The sequence below is a fragment of the Aotus nancymaae genome, unplaced genomic scaffold (assembly GCF_030222135.1).
Source record: "Aotus nancymaae isolate 86718 unplaced genomic scaffold, 86718_ANA_hifiasm-v0.15.2.pri h1tg000062l, whole genome shotgun sequence".
Lineage (NCBI taxonomy): Eukaryota > Metazoa > Chordata > Mammalia > Primates > Aotidae > Aotus > Aotus nancymaae.
Window position 1 is genome coordinate 6,689,271 of NW_026988476.1, and position 15,250 is coordinate 6,704,520.

Sequence of the window (15,250 nt, forward strand, 5' to 3'; positions counted from 1 at the left end):
GCAAAGAAGGACATTACATAATGGCAAAAGGATTAATGTAACAAGAAGAGCTAACGATTCTATAGATCAACGAGACAGAAAATTAACAAGGACATTCAGGACTTGAACTCAGACCTGGAACAAGTAAACTTAATAAACATTTATAGAACTCTCCACTTCAAATACACAAAACATACATTACCACCTCACACCTATTCCAAAAGTGACTACATAATTGGAAGTAAATCATTCCTCAGTAATAGCATAGCATTTCATAGGTTTAAATGAAATATTGGTTGGCTGCTTGTTTGTTATTTTCTTCCCTTATTCCTTCCTGTCTACATCAAGTATAATTATTGGTATAAAAGAGGTTTTCAATACCCATCACTAAACAGCATTCTAGCCTGGGCAAGAAAGCAATACTCCCATTCTCTCTCTCTCTTTCTCTTCCTTTTTCCTCCTCTTCTTCATTCTTTTTTTTCTTTCTTTAAAAAAAATTTAAAAAAAAAGAATCAGGAAAAGCTTAAGCACTTAAAATATGAATTGATATTGACAAAAATACGAATTCAATATCAAAATATGAATTTATAAATAAGAATTCTCAATTTAGAGAAAACACGAACAGCAACTCAAACATGCTTAATACGTTTAGGGAGGATACATTAAATAGAGAAATATGGCTAAGCAAGCACTTCCTAAAGTGTATTCTATGGAATGCTAATCTATAAGGTGCTAATTATAACTAAATAGTTTATGATTAACTAAATTGGGATAATAATTGACAAACTGTATTGCTATTTTATGCAATGGATCACAACATTCTACTTCCTCTTAGCAAGGAGTTTAGCAGTGCAGTCAAGCCCAAGGACATAACTAAACCAATCTTAAACTCCCATTTTTGAGGATTTACTTACTGGGATAAATACATCTCATACCAATTTCTGTATCAGTTGCGGTTTAATCAGGAAACAGAAGCCATACACATTATTTGAACAGAAAAAGTTTACTATAAACATTGTTAATTATGGTAAGTGGGTAATTAACTCAAAAGGCAATGAGAAAACAAAATATCACAGAGGTAGTACATTCAGGAAGCAGCTAATCTCTAGGGCTGGTGGAACAAAAGAAAGAGGAATTATTAAAATCGAGGAATTTAGAAGAACACCCCTCTGGAGTCCCTCAGAGTGGAGAGTGTTGCTCTGCTAAAGGTGGTTGGGCATTTGATTGGTTTTAAGGGTAAGTTGGGAAGTATTATAAGGCTGATTTGGGAAGTACTGAACACTGCAAATAGAGCATCTAAGCACAGTAGGACATTATTCAGTCTGAGGTACATGTAATTGATGTCCTAAAAGGAGACTAGAGATAGAATAGGGCAAAGAAATATTTAAAGAGATGATAACGGGAGTTTCCAAAAATAATGAAGGACATCAAACCACAGATCCAAGAAGTTTGGAGAAACTCAGTATTAGTTAGGTACTACTGTACAATAAATCACCTCAAAATTTAGTGGCTTAAAACAACATTCTTATCTTGTAGTTTCTGTGCGTCAGAAATTCAGGCATGGCTTTGCTTGGTATTCTATAACCCACTCTGAAAAAAAACCCCACAAGACATAAGCCATAATATCTTTTAGGACCTAGTCTCTCAAGTCACACATTGTTGGATTCTATTTGTTGGGAGCAAATAACTGTGTCTGGCTGACACTCAAGGGAATGGAAATTAGACTTCACATCTCCATTTCAAAAATGAAAGAGAAATAAAGATTTTTAAAACAAAATAAAACTAATACAATGTATTACCAGTATAACTGCCCTGTAAGAAATGTTAAGGGAACTTACTCAAGCAAAAGGGGTATGATACAAGGAAAAAAAATCTGTGTCTATATAATGAAACAAAAATCTTAAGAAATGGTTATGATAAAGGGACACACAGATATCTATTTTTATTTTTATTTGCCAGTCAAGATAATTGATTGTCTAAAGCAAATATAGTGGCAAATTATTGTGGATTTATAGCTTACATAAAGAAATGTGTTACAGCATAGCACACAAATTGGGAGGGAGGAATTATAAGCACACAGTTGTAAGGTTTCTACAATATAGCAATATAATATTAATTGAAGGTAGTTTAATAAACTAAAGATGTATATTGTAAGACCTAGAGTAACTAAAAATATTTTTAAAGAGGTACAAATTATAAATTAATAATGGAGATAAGAAGGAATCACAAAAATACTTAGTTTATTTAAAAAAAAAAACAGAAAAAGAGAATTAGAAAAGAAATGAAAACAGAAAAAGAAATAGAAACAGAAAGAGATGGAACAAATAGAAAAGAAAGTAGATTTTAATCCAGCCATATCAGTAGTTATATTAAATGTAAATGATCTCAACAGAGATTGCCACGTTATGTTAAAATTAACGTATAGTATTAAGATCTAACTCTATAATGACTGAAGGAAACCCACTTTAAATATAAAGACAGAGGTAAGTTAAAAATATTATAAAAAGATGGAAAAGATATACTATGCAAACACCAGTAAAAATAAAACTGTAAACATTTTAATATTAGACAATGTAGTTTTCAGAAGAGCATAATATAATGTTAGAGAGTTAATTCACCAATTCACCAAAGGAAACTTAATATTAAATGTGCATCAACAACAGATCTTCAAAATACTTGAAACAAAAATTGATAGAACTGAAAGAGGAGGAATATACAACTCCACCTATATATTTGGAGACTGTAACACTCTTCTCTCAGTAATTGGTAGAAATAGTAGAAAGACAGTATGTGAATTGCTAATTTTAGTGGACTAAACCTACTAAAAGAAAATAACTCAAATTCAAGGGGAAAAGAGAATTACCTTTCTCCTGAAGAAAGTTCTTCTATTTACTAAATGTATTTGTTTTTTGTGATATTAGTCTTCTATTTTTTTTTAACTGGACTTTTTGTATGTGATTGCTGATGTACTTTGATTTTACTGGGTTATTTATTTTTAGAGACAGGATCTTGCTGTACAACCCAGGCTGGATTTCAGTGACACAATCACAACTCATTGTAACCTCAAACTCCTGAGTTTAAGTGATCCTCCTGCCTCAGACTCTAAGCACCTGGGACTAAAGGCATGTACCACCATGTCAGGCTAGGTTTTTAAAGAGACTGTGTCTTCCTATGTTGCCCAGGCTGCTCTTGAACTCTAGGCCTAGGCCTCTGAAAGTACTGGGATCACAGGAGTGATCCACAGGACCCAGCCCTAGGTCTTCTATTTTTGATTGTGAAATAATCTCTGATTGTGAAGACATCTGCTTTAACAGCTTTTTTCCCAAAAAAATTGTGAAAACTCAGTTGTCTCTCAGGGGATTTAGCCCCATCTTGCATGGGAAAAAGGCGGAGGTATATTATCAGACTTTGGACATGTGGACTTCTTCCAGTATTGGAGATTTCATTTCAGCTTCTCTTACAGTTAGGTGTGGGTATATGACTGAGTTTTGACCAGTGAAATGTGGGCAGAAGTGACGTGCACCTTTTCCAGGCCTGGCTCCTCAAACTTGCTACATGATGTGTTTTCCTCTTCCCTGTTTGCTGATAAGATGTAGAGAATCCAGGGCAGGACTTTGAGGTATAAGAAATGCCACAGCCACCAGTTTAGGAGCTTCTGTTCTAGGATCCACAGACCCCCCGCTAAACAGTTTACAGATAGAAATCAGGGAGTCCATAAACTTGATTATGGAAGAAAAATCACATATTTATTATCACTACCTTTTATCTGAAATTTAGCATTATCTTCAATCATGATTGAAGGCAAAAACCACCAAATTAGTACCAATGACTTTGATATCAACAGAATTCACAGATTCTCTTAATCACAGGATAGTTGTGTAAGGTCTGTTCTCGCCGAGTTTAAAGTAAAGAAACTGAGGCCAGCACAAGAAGATCCAATGCGAAGGGTTTTATTCAGGCTCCTGGACGAGGTTCTGTGGTCCAACAGGAGGGGCCGGAGAAGTCGCACGGACTCCCCTCAGACATGGGTTTTTATAGGGAGTGAAGGAGCTCGATTGGTTCTGGGAGAGCAAGACTGCTATTGGGTAAGTTACAAGCCTTTACCTAGGACTTGGCTTGTTGTTGGTTGAAATTGCTCGGCTGCTAGTGGTTGTTAAGACTCGGCTGCTATTGGTTGTTAAGACTTGGCTGCTATTGACTAGAAAGAGGCTTGTATTGCAGCACCTTGTTTGCATACTGGGCTTTTTAAGGGAATGTCAGGCTGTGCAAGCATGGGAAAAGGGAACATGCCTGAGCATGTCTGAGCTTGCCCAAGCTCGTCTGGGCTTTGGAAAAAAGAAGGGTGGGTCTGTGTCCATGCTCCCTGCGAGGCTACCGGCCTTACAAGTTGTAGATCATTTTTATTCATTACTTATTTGAAATTATCATAATCACAAGATTCAATTCTATTTCAATACCCTTATTTCAATTCATTTCTATTTCAATTACTTTATTGCAATACCTTAATAAAGAAGCATATATTGCAGTTTTGTTACTTTGATAATTGTATTTCAATAAAATTGTTTTCATTTGTAATCCTAAATGTTTTCTTCATTATAATTTTATGTATCTTATTTGTAATCTTATGTATTATCTATATTTTACTTATACTTTTAAAAAAATTATTCTGAGAACAAGTCCAAAGGATTCACCAGACTGCCCAGGGGCCCATAGCACCCATGTTGACTTGTGATGTGAACAAAAAATAAGTCTTCGTTGGTTGAGCATCTGAGATATTATGGTTGTTTGTTACAGCAGTTAATAGTGAAAAATACAGTCTAACTGTAGTGGATTGAATTAAGAGATGTGTACCCAGAACCTCAGAATGTGACCCTATTTGAAATAAGGGTCTTTGTAGATCTAACTCAGGTAAAGATCTTGAGATGAGATTATTTTAGATTAGGGCAAGTGTTAAATCCAATGACAAGTATCTTTATAAGGAACAGAAAAGGAGAAGACAGTGAGAGAGACAGTCCTGTAAACAAGGAAGCAGAGATTGAAGATATACAGCGACAAACCAAAGAATGCCAAGTATTGACAAAAGGCATGGAATGGTTTCTCTTTCATAATCTCCAGAAGGAACCAACCCTGCTGACAACTTGACTTTGGACTTCTGGCTTCCAGAACTGTGAGATAATAAATTTATATTGTTTTAAGCTACCAGTTTGTGGTAAGTTGTTACAACAGACCTAGGAAACTAACACTTTGCACGAAAATCACCAATAAAAGCTGTGACTTTTTGTTTCCTTCTTGGAGAACTCTTAAGATATATGTGACTAATCATAGTTAAGGTTGGGGAAAGAATTTTCTGATAGAAGAGTAAAATATGTTGGTAATTAGACCAGCAATCACAAGTTCATCTGGCAGGGAGTAGCAATTGAAGTCATATCTGATTAGGGTTGCTTTATGGGATTAGTAATCTTTCTAGGTAGATAAAGAAAGGAATTGTACAGGTTAAGCATGGTGTGTATTTTCAGAGCAAAAGATATCTGGAACCAAGCAAAATAGCAGTGGAAACTAATCATGAATTTATCACAGAGTTCACTAGGTAGAATGTGTTGAATGATGTTGTCTTCAAGGCAATGGCCATCCTGGGAAAATCTTGCCTGGAATATTAAGGATGGTGGAGCATATGTAAAGGGGGTGTGCTCATTATGGGATGTGATTAGTGTGACAGTGGTAAGGATGGGATGAAGCTAAGCTTGCTATATCAGCAAAAGAACATAGGGCAAAGTCACTCCCCTAAATCTTGGAGCCATAACTTGTTTCTGTGGGCATGCTAGTCCTAGTGATGAAAAAAAAGTCACCTGACAGGTCCTTCAAATGCATTGGTCCAAATCACTGTGGTAATCCTGGGGAATAATAACAATAAAATAACATTTATTAAGCACTAAACATCTGCCTAGTCTATTCAGCCCTAACCTTGTCTGTGCATCATCTAATACATGTAAATGACCATGTGGAGGAGAGGTCCTGCTTTCAGGTAGTAAAAGTGGTATTTTTTCTGCTCTGCAATTCTCTCTCCTGAAGCCATTGCCTGAGGATTTAGATATGACAGAGAATATACAGAAGGCATTTGGTTTGATATGAGAACTCTACGTTGCCAACACAGTACTTTATCCTTGTCTAGATGTGACTATAGAAGTTTCCCCTTTTACCTACGTTCAGAAGACAGGCTCAGTTTCAGACCTGGTTGTTCTCTTCCTCTTGATTTTTCCTCAGATCTCTAGCCAGCTCCTTTTGGGTATAGGTAAATGTCGCCTTAACACAGTCCCCATTTGCCACTAATCTTACTATAAAACAACACAGTACATAATGGGTATCTTTACTCCTACTAGGTACATCGTCATCTCTTTTTTTCCCCCTAAATATAGCCTCAATACTCAACATACTTTATCTTTCACCCACCAGACCCCTGATTGTCTCTCATTCCTGCAACTCCTAATGGTGCACATCAGTAAGGGCAGAGCAGTGGCACCAAGGAACTGACTAGCAGTTCAATTAAGAAGATAGATTGATTTTCCTCTAAATGTGTAGGTTATCTTTGATTCACGTTTGCATATTTGAATCTGAAGCTAACTTATGTATGTACATTTTAATCTTCACATTTTTTATGCATATCCTTTTTACGGCATGAAAATAAATTCATATTTTAAAAGAATTTAAGAAAATCTTATGTGGATATGACATTCAATTTTTAAAAACACTTATTTTCAAGTCCACTGGCTTAACCATGGTATGACTTTTTTTTTTTTTTTTGTCTCAGGCCATCTTTTGTTAGTAAAATACATTAGCTTCTATAGACTGGTAATGCCATTAATAAACCATGGATGTCATACATTTAGTTTCTCAGCTTTGCCCAGACAAGCATAGCCTGTGGCATTTTTGACTTACTGCTAGTGCCATTCCAACCCAATCTTCAAGTACCCTCCTGTACACTCATTATCTCAAAATATTTTTGCAAGTGTAGCTTGACTGAACTGCTTGTGCCTGCCTGCTCTCTCCTCTCCTCCCCTCCTCTCCCCTCCTCTCCCCTCTTTTCTTTTCCTTTTCTTTTATTTTCCTCTTTGGGACTTTCTTTCTGCTGTGCCCTGAAGTCTTGAATGTTCCACTCTTCTCCAATCCAAGACTTGCAATCCTTTTAAAGGTCCATATATAAGAAGAAACTAATTCTTACGGGCCTTTGCAATGTACCAAAATAACTTATTATTTATATTGTTTGTTTTGTCTTATCAGATTGCATGAGGAACAAGACAGGATATAAATGAATATGATGTATTTCATCTTCTACTTTGTGTTTGTTTCCTTTCTAAATATTTCACATTTGAAATTCTTCTAGAAGACAGTTAATGGTGTTTGAGGGCTTTAAAATTAGAGTCCTGGCTCTTGCATTAACTTCCTATGTGACTTTAGGAACTTTACCTAGTCTCTTTAAGGGACGGGTTCCCCATTATTTGGATTGGAGCAATAAGACCTGCCTCAGAGAGATGTTTTAAGGATTCAATGAGATGTGTGTATAATAGTGGGCAATTAAGTAAGTAAATAATTGTTTTTATTATTTCTCTAAAAGATTGTAGATGTATAACATCAGGGATCATGTCATTTTTTCAGTTGTTCTTTTTCCATGGTGACTACCAGAGTTAAAGAAAAAAAAAGTACTCGTACAATAAACAGGTATTAAGTAAGGTCAAACAATTTTCATGGCTTTCTATATTTTATTCAGTTTTTAAAGACAGATTTATTTCTGTTTGCTTAGCTTTTTAGTGCTCCCTTAATTGCTTATTTTTAATAAAAATTTCATATATCCATTTATCTCACTTTTACCCAGCCATCTTTTCCCCTTCCCAACCCAGACTTCTACACTCCATAATGCATTTACTGGTCAGTTTCTTCCCTGGTTTATGTGGGAATAATTTTGCTTACTTCATAGCATTGTGAATGTGAAAATTAGATAACATAAAAAACTTCGCAGCATAGTGATTGCACATATAATAAGCCTACTATTTTTAATCACTTTTTCCAAGACATTTTATTGTTTCCCTTTCTTTGATCCTTATTTATTTTTTATTTCTTTGTTTGTTTGTTTTTGAGACAGTCTTGCTCTGTTACCCAGGCTGGAGTGAAGTGGCATAATCTCAGCTCACTGCAGCCTCTGCCTCCCAGGTTCAAGCGATTCTCCTGCCTCAGCCTCTGGAGTAGCTGGGATTACATGCACCTGCTACCACGTCCAACTAATTTTTGTATTTTTAGTAGTGAGGGGGTTTCACCATGTTGGCCAGGCTAGTCTCAAACTCCTGACCTTAAGTGATCCACCACCTCAGCCTCCCAAAGTGCTGGGATTACAGGTGTGAGCCACCACACCCAGCTCTTTTTTTATTTTTATTTTTGAGAAAGAGTCTTGCTGTGTCACCCAGGCTAGAGTGCAGTGGCATGATCTCAGCTCCCTACAATCTCTACCTCTCAGCTTCAAGCGTTTCTGGAGCCTCAGCCTCCTGAGTAGCTGGGATTACAGGTGTACAACCCCACATCAGCTAATTTTTATAATTTTAATAGAGATGGAGTTTCACCACATTGGCCAGGCTGGTCAGCTTGTGATCTGCTTGCCTCAACCTCCCAAAGTGCTGGGATTACAGGTGTGAGCCACTGTGCCTGGCCATCATCCTCATTTATATTCCCATTGTTACTCTTTTATTTTCAGCCACCTATTATTTTAAAAAGAAAGGAAAGGTGTACTTAGTAGTCACGTTCCTTCTGACAATTGTTTTGCATTTTAAATAGACTCTAAGTATAGCTGCTACAGCAACCCTCAAGATCAGAAAGTATCTTTTTGTATATCTCTTTGTTGACTAGCAGAAGTTCTTCTTAATATTCTATATACATGTATTTAAGGGAAGGCTAAACATACTTTCCATGATGGTAAGTTGGTTCACTCCTAGTTGTTGAAGTGATTATCTTCTTTTTCTCAATCATGTCATTATCTCTACTGAGTTAATGTATGTAAAATGCTAGCATACTCTGCCAGATAAATAAGGAGTTCTCAGTTAAGTTGGCTGCTATCATTATTATTATCATATTTATCTATAGTTTTAATGTTCAGATTTTTTTCTGTTTCTTGAAATTTTTCAATGTTTAAATTTACTATTTATAAATCTATTTTAAAATAATGAAATCATAGTACTTATCATAGTTTAAGCATTGCATTTTGTTATGTAATAAATCATGCAGAAGAGTTCATGCACAAGAAACCCTCAAAAACAATGGGAAAACAACATATGGAGAAAGATTTAAGAAAAAAACATTTTGAAAAGAGAATGATATAAATATTGATGATATTCTTTAAATAGATATATGTGTGTGTCTGTGTGTGTGTGTGTGTGTGTGTGTGTATATATATATATATATATATATATATATTTTTTTTTTTTTTTTTTTTTTTTAGACAGAGTCTCACTTTGTTGCCCAGGCTGGAGTGCAGTGGCGTGATCTTGGCTCACTGCAACCTCCACCTCCTAGGTTCAAGCAGTTCTCCTGCCTCAGCCTCCTGAGTAGCTGGGATTACAGGCATGCACAACCATGCTCAGCTAATTTTTGTATTTTTAGTAGAGCTGGGGCTTCACCATGTTGGTCAGGCTTGTCTCAAACTCCTAACCTTGTGATCTGCTTGCCTCAGCCTCCTAAAGTGCTGGAATTACAAGTGTGAGCCACTGCACCTGGCCTAAATATATTTTTATACCAAGATAGCACTAGATGTTTTCTTTCTTTACTGGAGAACATAATGAGAAGAGATAATGCGAACTGTGATTTGAATTAAATCCTGTCTTTAATGAGATGGAAGGAAAATTTTCTATAGATTTTTAAGGAAGGCAAAAATAAAATTATTCTCAACGGCATTAAGACTGGCTACATAAAATCAAAACTTTTCTGATTCTGCGGTTGATTCTACTCTTTGCTAAATGTAATCTTTTAATTTATTTAAGAAAATATTCTGAAATACAAAAACTTTTTAGCATAAAGATATCCACAATATCTTTCTATTTATGCATGTTTAAAACTACAAATATGCAGTTATTCAAATGATATTTGAACACTCAAAGTGGGAAAATGCTTGTTATACTGTCAAAAGAAGAAGATGAATAATAAACTGTACATAGACTGTTAACTAAAATGTAGTAAGAGTACATTTTAAAAGACTGAAGAAATTCACCAAAGTATTGTGATTGGTTTAGAATGAACTATTTCTGTATGTTTCTTCATATTTTAACTTTCTGTAATGACTATGAATTGCTTGAATAATCAAGGAAATGGAAAAACTTAATGGGCAAATATTAGCTGCATGACAACTTATTAGTTCTTCAAATCCATTGAGATAGAGTATGTGAAAGCATGTTGTAAACTATAAACTGAAATAGTAAGGTAAATTCTTTCTTTTTTTTTTTTTTTATTCTACAACTGGGCACTACTTTAATTGAACAGGCAAAGAAATTACACTAAACAACAACATCTGGTACTATTTGGGGGAAAATACAATGACTAAAATAGGTTTAAAGTAGTACTACTAAATCCCCTAATATCAATACTACTTAACCCAATACAGCTAAAATGCAAAATATGTTAACATCCAAGAATACAACCAAAATTAAAACCAGCAACACCTATATAACTTTTTTAAGCAGGAAAATATTTCGTGTATGCATATAATTATTCACTCCTTTAACGTAAATCTTTCCCAAAGTTATCAACCTCCAGAAAAACCAGACTCATTAAGCATTTTCCTAAAAGTATAAACATGAAAATTTTAAATTAAAAATATTTTTTTTAAAACATCGTAAACAATAAACGAACTTCCTATTTCTAAGAATGTGAAAAGTCCCATTTTAAACACAGTTTGTAAGAATTGTCTCTTGATGTGAAGTCCACAAGTTTTTCTCCTGTTGGGACCAAACTTTACAAAAACACTGTTACAGAACAAGCTACGGCATCTTAGCAATATTATCTTAGTCAAGTCTTACTTTTTAAAAAACTTTTAAATTGCATTTTTACTACTCTAAGAAAACACAAACCTTAGGTGTGTAGCATTCATTTTTTAAAACTCTTAGAAAAACATATAAAGCTTTGAGAGGCATATTTATTCCCTACCACAGTCCTGGAAGCCTGGAAGATGATTCCCAAGTCTGAGAGAGGTCTTCTCCTTTTCACTGGCTGTTTTTGTTCTTCACATGCGTTAACATATGCATTTTCAGGTTGGTTGACTGGGCAAATCTCCTATTGCAAATATCAAAAGGGCACACGAAGGGCTTGTCGCCGGTGTGGATACGCACAGATACGCACGTGTGCGCAAATTGAAATCAAGGGAAAAGCATTTCCCGCAACCTTCAAACGTGCACTGAAAGGGTTTCTCGCCTGTGTGAACCAGCTGATGTCGTCTCAGCTTTGAGCTCTCAATAAAAGCTTTGCCGCATTCTGCACATACGTGGACTCTGGGCCCGTGGATGTGGAGATGTTTTCTCATGGCGCCGTAATCCCTGAACATCTTTCCGCAGCCAATATGAGCGCAAGGGACTGTTTTGGGAGGTTCTTCTTTGGACCTTTTGGGCTTCATTTTAGTAAATTCTGCCAGCTGTTTGGGATCTGAGAGATTGATTCCTGGTAATCCTTCAGGAGGAAGTTTATTCCCTTTCAAGTACTCGAATAATCAGGTGAGTTATCAGCCCAGCCTTCACCCACTCTCCCTCTGTCATTGTTATCACCAGGGGACCACATAGTCAGGGAAAACTCACCCCCGAGCGTTTTGATCTGCACTTCCTTCTGCTCCCACTTCTTGCTGCCCTCGTTGGGGCTGCTGCCTGCCGGCTTGGCCTCAGTGCTGGAGGCACAGCTGTCGCTGGCCTTTTGGTTGGGCTTTCTGCTGCGCTTTCTGCTGCGGCTCTGGGTTGATGTCAACGCCGCCGAGCCTGCCAGAGAGGCCAGGGTCTGCCGGAAGCGCTCATCTTCACTGCTATCCGGCATGACCAACTGGTCCTCGGAGTCACTGCCTGGCACGCTGCCTGAACCGCAGCAGTCCACCACTTCCTCTTGTGTCTGCACCATGATCCTTTCCTGGTCGTGGTCGCCATAGCCTGTGTTCCCGAAGAGCGGCTGCACCACGAGCAGAGGCGGGTGGTTGTGGCCTCCGTGGACCCAATTGCCAGTGATTTCCTCGAACTGAATGCTTTCCATTGGCATGTCCTCCATAGGAAGGGGCTCCACATTGATGTCGTTGAGATCTACCGGGCCCTCCAGGTCTTGTGTGATGTAGAAATCTTCGTTTGAGGCCATGGTTGACAGTTAAGTTAGGTAGCAGCCTTAGCTACTGGCTCCTCTGCAGTTTGTAGGCAACTGCACAAAATATCCTTAGCTGCTGGACTGGCGATATAAGTTGCAAATGAGTGGTGAACAAATCAACAAATGCTCCAAGATAAATAATGAAGAGAAAAATCCCAAAGCCATTAAATCGAACTTGTTCCCTAATAGCTGCTATCCCATGTCCAATTTCATGTACAACACCACTGACAAGAACTGCAGCGAAGAAGTAAGTCAGTTGATTGACAGGTAAATTTATACCAGGAACCACAACTTGTAACACCTGTTCATTGTGAAGCGAAGAGGAAGAGGATGAAGAGGAGGAGGAAGAAGAGGGAGAGTCAGCCATCATTTGCGCCAAAGTCTGCATCAGCGTTTTTCCAAGGAGAAAAAATGAGCTAAACATGGCAATTACGCCAAACACCATTCCAAAATTGAACCATTGGTAAAGCATCGTCGCTTTCCGCCGTCCCCAACTGTAAAATGCACGATTGAAAACAGCAGTTTGCCCTCTTATGTGGAAAGGGGAGATGCTCAATCCACTGTTTTCCAGCCAGTCTTCGTAAGAATGTTTAAAATAGATGACTTCAGCACCAAGTCGGTCAGGTAGACGACAGTCCAGTCACCCACCACCACCACCACCAGCGACACCGGAATCATGGCGGCGGCGGCGGCAGAGGAGAGAAAGCAAGCCCCGGCGTGCTCCCTGCACCGCAAACAGCTGACTGCGCGCGCCTTACAGCCCCAGCATCAGTAAGGTAAATTCTTGATATCAATAACTGAAGGGTAATATAGTTCATATTTTGAACTTTCATAATGAGAGCTCTCTTTTCTGTCAATTTCATCTAATTTATTTTGTCAATACAAATAGGTTTCCAAAACACTTGGAAAATCTCCCTGAAGAAAATAAACGGTATTATCTGCTTTGTTATTGCTTTAAACCCCTTTCAGCTGGCTTTACCTCCTGTCCTTACACCCAAACAGCAGCAGCATCTCCCTTACAAAGAAAAAAGCAAAAACTATTGAGATTTAAAGTATGGTTTTACAGCAACTTTCTTGAGAAGGTAAGTTAGTTAAATCATGGGCAAAGAAAATACTAAAATTTATACGAACAAATGTGTGCCTATTAAGCAACACATTAACTGCAAGCAATTTCATATGTAAATTACCTGTAATTTGAATGCAATTTTCTAAATTTTTTTAATGTGAGTAGTTCCAAAAGTTCTTTGGTGTTTAATAACATGTGCTATTATTAAGACAGTTGTTAAAGTGCAGATGTTTTGTTCAGTGCCTGACCCTTTCAGTATACTGTCTAGGAGAATGTTGTTACTTAGAACTGAAGCTAACTATCTTGGGCCTTTAGGCTTCCTTTCTCCTCAACATTAATTTTATATGTCTGATGCTTTGGTAGGCAATGGAGATTCAACTGTGAATAAGTCAGATACAGCCCTACTCTAGGGTTGTAGAGAGTCTAGTCACACAAATATTCGAGTGTCTGGTGTGAGTCCGGCCCCATCCTGAGAATTTTAAAGGAAAAGATACTCCAGATGCTTGAAGAGCTTCTGAGTTTTTGTCCTCTTGAGTGGTATTTTCCTGAGAACTTCACAGCAACTTACATGGACTTATCTACCTGGTTTTCTAAGAGAGGGGAATTGAGAACAGTCAGAGTCAGTCAGCTTCTTTTCATTTAAAACTAGGAATCAATTTAAGCTGAGGAAAATCCTGGTGTCAGAAGATTGGTTAAAATAAAAGATACTAATTCTCCTATAAAGAGTTTTAGAATTGTGCTATATTCAATAACGTCATTTTTGAATGAGCTAATGCCATATTGTCATATGTTCTTACAGTAACTTCAAATATGGAGACACATGAAATATGTAAAATCTAAGTAGATAACAAACAGCATAAATAAAAATCATAGTAGCTAAATCAGTGGAGGCTGTTTTTTAATTTTTACAGATTTAATGTTCTCTGAAAGGGTCTCATTTATTCAAAAAGGGAATTTATAGCGTTTGTTGTGTGGAATTTCCACAATCTTACAATGAAAGAAGTAAATATTATTTATTACTTTAATATTAATTTTTGTAAGATCCTGCATTTAACATTTCTATACTTTTACAAAAGTTCAGGGTAGGATTTTATCATGAAAACACACTTTTGTGGATATCCTGATAAAAATAGAGAATTCTACAACAGGTTTAGTAATGGTACAGCTATTTCACAAATCATGTTGAAATGCAATTTAGAATAGAACAGTTTAGAAGACAGTAATTCATTTTTTATGGGTTAAGAATATGGGGGAAATATCATGTAACATCAAGCTATTTGGGGGACAGAGGACTTGCCTTTAGCAAAATGCAAAACTCCACTTTGCATTTATTAAATCCCTATCTTTTCTCCAGGCCAATTCTCACCTTCCACCACCACTACCTATGTGTTTCCCCTGATCGTTTTTCTGTATGATAGAGAATTTTGTCAAAATAGTATTCTTGGAGAAAGTCATACCACCATGTGTACCCTGTCCTACTACAAAAATCAATCTCTCCTATTCCAACTGGGTTCTTGTTGCTGCTAGGCTATCTTGATATTGATCTCCCATTTATTCCCCAGCACACTTCCCTTAGCAGATGCTTCATATCTCTTCTTGCTCACACATCTAATTCACTTCTTACCCTTTCCATTCTCACCAGATAATAACCATCCTACTTTACTGAGAAATTCACAGATAACTAGTGTGTACTTTCTCATTTCTGTTATCTCTATCTTAAAGCAGCAAACATTTATCGAGCATCAACCATATGCTAGGCAATGGTATGCCAAGAGTGAAGTAGCTGATTGATCTTTGTACCCATCAGAACAGTTTCTAGCACATAGTAGGTGTGTTCAATAAATG

The 15,250-nt window shown here is 36.9% G+C and overlaps 1 protein-coding gene and 1 pseudogene across 1 annotated transcript; both read right to left on the reverse strand.

The window, feature by feature from the left end:
- Positions 1–11,210: 11,210 nt before the first annotated feature.
- Positions 11,211–12,333, reverse strand: LOC105729469 (transcription factor YY2-like). The gene is given in 3 exon segments (XM_021674833.2): positions 11,211–11,336; positions 11,339–11,706; positions 11,709–12,333. Coding segments are annotated over 3 exon segments (1,119 nt in total).
- A 31-nt stretch (positions 12,334–12,364) lies between these two features.
- Positions 12,365–13,017, reverse strand: LOC105729480 (membrane-bound transcription factor site-2 protease-like; annotated as a pseudogene).
- Between the last annotated feature and the right edge of the window lie 2,233 nt (positions 13,018–15,250).